We start from the raw sequence: 5,921 nt of genomic DNA on the forward strand, positions 1-5,921 counted from the left end.
GCTGCCAGTGGTGAGAATGGGTCCCCATCCACCGTGTCCCCCTCTGTGGCCCCACAAGCCTCTCACCCCCAGCCTGACCTCAGCTCCCATCCCTAAGCCAGGCACTAACTGCGTGGAAGAGCCCTGAGGGAATCCTCCCATTAGCCAGCGGGGAGCTGGTCAGAGCCAGATTTTGGGGGGGTGGGTGGGAGGGGCGCGGTGCTGGCATGGTGGGTAGGGTGTCCTTGTCGCCCCCTCATAGGCCTGCCCGTGCTACTGACCAACATGGAGCTGGGCCTAGGGTGCCAAGAACTGCAGTGGCTACTGCAGCGGGAGGAGCTGAGCCCTTCCCAGGTGCAGCCGGGCTTCTGTCTCTATCTGAGCACTAGTCTCCCTCTCAGTGCCTTGGAAAAAGGTGAGCCCCAGTGGGTAAGTTGCCACCACAGCTTTGTGGACACACTAGGCCTCCCGCTTCACTCAGTCTGGCCCCGAGCAGGCTCAGGACTGTGGGCGGGACATGCGCCTGGTGTACCCCAGCCACTGGCTTTGCCAAGGGGGAAGGGTTAAGCATCTCCCATGTGACCCAAAGTGCTAGGTTATGAACTGCTGAAGGGGCTGAATGTGCTGGATCTGAGCCTGAACATGGATATCCTAGAAGACCAGATGCTGCATGAAATCTTGGGCATAGAGTGTCCCGAGCTCAAGAGCCGTTGGCGGGACCTAAAGACCAGAGCCCTGGACAGCTGTGCAGCTGTGGAGGCTGCTGAGGTGCCTGGGGGTCCTGGCTATGGGTGGGGGTGAGCTTTGGAGGGGTCCGGGTGTGGGGGCAGAGGTGGGTGTGGATGGCTGAGGACTATGGGAAAGGATCAGACCCACGGAATGGGTGGCTGTTTGCAGGAGCGGCTGCTGCTGATGCTACTCCAGAACCCAAAACATCAGAAACCAGCTAAATTCCTACGGGACATGGTGAGGGCGCAGGCAGAGCTATGTCAGCTGCGCGCTCACTGCGAGGATCTAGAAGAGCTGAGACTGCAGGAGGTAGCATTGTGGGCGCCCTATAGGCGTGTGGTCTGGCACGCGATGGCCATAATAAAGGCCCTTAGCCCGCTGCAGAACCTGCTGCCCCTTTTCCACATGAGCCCCGACAACTGGCTAGCGGCCACGAAGCGGGCTCTGAACAGCGTGAAGCAGTGTGAGATTCACCAGGGGGAAGACCTGCCCAGCCATCTGCTGCATCTGAGAACACAGCTGACCCGCCAGCTACTGGGCAGCACCGTGGCTGCCCTGGGCCCGACCCACGTACCACTGGTGGGAGCCTTGGGTGCTTTGGCGCTGCTGCGAGTGGCAAGGAAAGCACCAGAGCTGGAGAGGCTAGCCTTTGTGCCTGGCCTGGCAGCCTCCCCTAGCACGGGCTACAGCAAGCCAGGGGTGGCTCGGCCGGCCTGGCTGGGGCTGAGAGCCTGGCATGAATGTGGCCTGTTGGAGATGTTGCCCCCATTTCCGGGGCTGTGTGCATCCCTGGCAGGCCAGTCCAGTGTTTGGCAGGCTTACCTGTCATTGTCATCCACAGTGCTGGGTCCTGCACCTGGGCCTGGGCCTGGACCCGATCCACTCAGCCTCCTCCAGAAGCTGATTCTGTGGCGTGTGCTGCGACCTGAGTGCCTGGCAGGCGCCCTGGCAGACTTTACCACCAGCCTCCTGGGCCGGCCCCTGGACGAAAACCTGGGTGCCTCCACCATACCCTTCGAACACAGCCAGGCTACTCAGCCTGTGCTGATCTTGTTGCCACCACCTGGTCACCCCACAGCCACCATGCATCCCCTGACTGTCATCCAGAAACTGGCTGCCAGGCATGAGCAGGTTTGAGCCTAGTCCCTTGGCCACAGAGACACCAGACCCCTGTGGGCCAAGATGGGGTGTGGTGGCCCCATCCCAGTATTCTTATAGATCTTTCTGGCTAACTCAGGGATTTCTGGGGTCATTTGTGGCATTCCTTTGGGTCCCTTGGGTCACCCCAGGATCACTTTGAGTTCTCTGCCACCTCTCTGTTGGTCTTCAGGGGCAGAAGCATCTGGAGGTGATCGCCCTAGGCTCTGAAGCCTGGGACCCAGTGTCAGCAGTGGTCAGCACGCTATGCCAGGCTATGCACAGAGGGCACTGGCTGGTGTTGGAGAACTGTCATCTGATGCCTCGCTGGCCAAAGGAGCTGCTACAGCCCTTGCTGGGGCTGTTGGATGGAGCCAGGGGTGTGTCTGCTACCTAATCCAGTACTGGGCCTGAGCTTGATCCCCTCACCCCTGGATCTCACTCCTGACCCCAGAGCCTCAAGTCTGACCCCTAAACTTGTGTCTGACCCTTTACCCAGTGATTGATCTCAGCCCCATATCTGACCCCTAGTGGTCTCGGACCTGGAGTTAGAACCGCTTCTAGCCCAACCCGCAAGCAGGAGTGTGACGACCGTCCACAGAGATTTCCGTCTTTGGCTTATTTTGTCTGCAGAGGCTATTGCTTCCTTACCAGGTGAGGAGTCCCCGCTATAGGCTCTCAGATTGAAGGAGGAGGGCAACTGTGCTGTGCTGACCCAGCACTCTCCTTCTGCCCCAGCTGCGCTGACTCAGCACTCCATGCCTGTTTTCTGGGAGCAGTCTCTGGAGCTGGGCCACGTCTTGATGGACAGCTTGGAGCTAGCCCAGCAAGAACTCTCTGTGCAACCCCCAGCAAGGGTGCTGCCTCTGCTTCTCTTACATGGCCTCCTGCTACACCGGCAGCAATATGGAATGAAGCTGCAGGCACACAGGGGGAGCTGGTGAGGGACCCCCGTCCATCTTGTTCAGTCAGTCATTCAGCAAACACTGAGCATTTTCCATATCCCTGAGGAGTACGACTAATTACTGCCTGGGCAGCACCAAAGTGTGAGGGCAAGGGCAAGTCAAGAAAGGCTCCTCCAAGGACTTTGAAATCTTGCTTTGAATTGAGTCTTGGAAGCAGAGGCAGATCAGGTGGAGATGGGGCTTTTCTGCGCAGAGGGAACTAAGCTCAGCAGGAGGAAAAATATTTCAATGTGGCTAAGATGGACATGCTGGGGGTTGGATGGGGAGAGGCGAGGCTTATGGTAAAGGGCCTATAAGACCATGGCAAGAGGCCTGATTTTATCCTGAGGATAGTGGGAAGCCACTGGAGAGTTTTAAGTAGAAGAAATGTGATCCTAATTATCTGCTGGAAAGATCACTCTGGCTGCAGTGTGGAGAATGGACCAGATGGGACAGGGCTGGAGGCAAGCAGAGCCGTTTTAGGAGGCTCTGGCAGTCTGAAGGGACAAGACCATGGTATGGGTGGTAGGGACTAGGGTAGTCCCAGCACGGATAGAAAGTAAATATGGAGTGAGGAAGAAAGAGGAGTCAAGGGTGGCTCCCAGATTTCTGCCTAGGACAACTGGGGGCCGGTATAGGAGGAAATGATGATTTCAGTTGAAAGCAAGTTGAATTTGAAGTGCTAAGTGGCAATGACTAGTGAACCGTCGTGAGTCTGGAGCTTGGGAGCTTGGGCTAGAAAGACCAGAGTCCTCAGCATATAGATCTTTCTGAAAGCCTACTTCCTGCTCCCCTCCCCCAGGAGTCCAGTGACCCTGACGCAGGTCCTTCAGATCCAAGAGCAGCTGTGGGCCGGCCTTAGCAATCCCAGTGCTGCCATGCAGGAGCTAGCGGGTGAGGCCCTTCCTGTCCCATGTGGTCATCAGCCCCCAGGACAGCCCTGAAAGGGCGGGAGTGGGAGTACTGGGATAGGGGCATGATTCCCAGCTTTGGTTTTGGTTTGGGAGGTGGTGGAAACTGCAGGGGCTAGAACTGAGGGACTCTGACCTTATTCTCAGCTTCCGTTTTCTATGGGGGTCCTGTGGGAGACAAGAAGGACAGGGAGGCCCTGATTAGCCTAACACAGGCCTGCCTGAGCCCCAACAGCCGGAGCTGGGCTCAACCACACACACCCCAGTATCTGCTGTCTACTCTGTTGCCCAGCCCAGGTAAGCTGCAGCCAGGTACCTGTGTTGGGCTGGGGCACAGTCTGTGTAATGCCCCCCTCAGGAATGTGAACCGCGGTACCAACAAAGGTGTAGGATGGGGCAATATTCACACAATTATGGGATGGTGGCTTAAAGTGTCACCCCTCCCCTTCACCTCCAAGAGCTAGGGGAGCTGGATGCTTTGGAAGAGTGCAAGGCCCAGATGCACCTCTTGCCCACACCTCCTGAACCCCAGAGCTGCGGACTGAGCGCTGGCCCCCAGGCCTGGCTGTTACGACGCCAGAGCCGCGCTCTCTTGAACGCGCTGCAGCGGAGTTTACCCACTTGGGTTTCTGCGTCTCGAGGAGGCTCCCGACGCGCTGAAAGGCGGCTGCGGCAGCGCCTAGTGCAGGCCAAGTGGAGGCTGGAGTCCCTGCAAGCTCTGCTGGCTGAGACCGCCCGTCAGGAAGAGTCTGGCGCCGGGTGGCTGGTGCTGGGACTGAGCTCGCAGCGGCCTCTGCAGGCCTTCCTCCAGACAGAGGTGCTGGAGCTGAGCCAGCTGGCGGGCGCACTGCTGCGGGACCTGGATTGCCTGTTGCAGCAGCTGCAGGGCGCGCCCCCGTGCGCCTCCCCGCGCTGTGCGGCCGTGGCCCAAGCTCTCTGGACCGGCCGCCTACCCCCGCCTTGGCGCCCCCATGCGCCTGCCGGCCCCCAGCCACCCTGGCACTGGCTGCGACAGCTGTCACGCCGTGGGCAGCTGTTGGTTCGCTACCTGGGCGTGGACACCAAAGTACCAGAGCGCATCTTTCACCTCTCAGCCTTTCGCCACCCACGCCGCCTGCTGCTGTCACTGCGTTGGGAGGCTACCTTTGCTACCACCGCCCTGAACCAGCGTGCGCCTAGCTCGAATTTCTCTGGTTGCCAAGGCTCCAGCTCCAGTGGGCTCCCCCATAAACATCAGGAGCTGAACAGCAACCCTTTGCACCTCCAGGTATCTTCATGCTGCCCCTCAAATCCCTGATTACACCTTACAATTACCCCACCTTGCCTCTTGGTGATCTTGCCTCCTCAGGAGCCCCATATGCACTGATACCCCTCCACTAGGAACCCTCAGCTTCCTAGCCTTGCCTGATCAGCTTCTGGCACCTCTAGGTGGTGAATGGTCCAAATCCTACCGTTCCAGAGATGGGGCTGCTGCTGATTGGGCTCCAGCTCCGGAATGCCGAGTGGGACCCATTAGCAGGGGTCCTGCAGGACAGCATCTGCAGCCAGCCCAGCCCTCTGCCTCCGATCAGCGTCAGTGCCCAGGCCCAGGGCCCCAGTGACTTGCCACCCCCACCTGGCCTGGCTGTGTATTCCTGTCCTGTGTACCTGGAAGGGCCCCTAGGTATCACTAGGCTGCACAGCAGGCACATTCTGATGCACCTGCCCCTGCCCACGAAGCTCAGCCCCGCCATCTGTGACCAACGGAGGGTCCATGTGTGCAGCCCACCTTTGCTGTGAGCCCTCAAACAAAATAAAGTTGGGGTGATTCAATGAAGGATTTCTGAGATTTAGCAGTGCAGGGGGTCTGCACATGGAGAACTGCCCTGCTGAGGGGAAGACCCAGTGTGCACAACTGAGAGGGGAATGTTGGTATCCTGTGGGAGATGGGCCTGGTGTTGGTCATGCATCCCAGGGGCTTGGCAGATGGGGATGGGTAATACACAGGATCCCGAATCCTCGCCCAGCTTTCTACTGGGGTCTGAGTACTTGTGTTAAATCCACAAGAGATATATTTTTTTTTCACAAGCGATATTTTTGAAGAGATAACATTAGAACTGAAAATTATTTTTTTTAAAGCTTTCATTGTATTATCGAGAATGCCTCCATCTTTCCCTACCAGTCATCAACCTCCGCTGTGATACATTCTCCAAGTGAGTCATATACATAAAAAACAAAAGCC

General features: G+C 57.9%; 1 protein-coding gene across 1 annotated transcript; it reads left to right on the top strand.

Annotated features, from left to right (window-relative positions):
- Positions 1–858: 858 nt before the first annotated feature.
- On the top strand, positions 859–5,128 carry LOC145716307 (dynein heavy chain domain-containing protein 1-like). The gene is made up of 7 exons (XM_081799428.1): positions 859–1,839; positions 2,039–2,225; positions 2,377–2,499; positions 2,584–2,785; positions 3,592–3,683; positions 3,848–3,997; positions 4,159–5,128. Exons 1-7 carry the CDS (start codon positions 859–861, stop codon positions 4,995–4,997), a joined length of 2,574 nt encoding a protein of 857 aa, XP_081655554.1. The 3' UTR covers positions 4,998–5,128.
- Positions 5,129–5,921: the final 793 nt, after the last annotated feature.

Source organism: Leptonychotes weddellii, chromosome 11 (assembly GCF_054177405.1).
Source record: "Leptonychotes weddellii isolate Sample4059 chromosome 11, ASM5417740v2, whole genome shotgun sequence".
NCBI classification, from domain to species: domain Eukaryota; kingdom Metazoa; phylum Chordata; class Mammalia; order Carnivora; family Phocidae; genus Leptonychotes; species Leptonychotes weddellii.

Excerpts from the sequence above, each read along its gene's own strand:
- LOC145716307 (XM_081799428.1), top strand. The coding sequence starts at position 859 with ATGGGTGGCTGTTTGCAGGAGCGGCTGCTGCTGATGCTACTCCAGAAC. Across the intron at positions 1,840-2,038 it reads TGGCTGCCAGGCATGAGCAG|GGGCAGAAGCATCTGGAGGT; the intron begins GTTTGAGCCTAG and ends GTTGGTCTTCAG. Across the intron at positions 2,786-3,591 it reads CAGGCACACAGGGGGAGCTG|GAGTCCAGTGACCCTGACGC; the intron begins GTGAGGGACCCC and ends CCCCTCCCCCAG.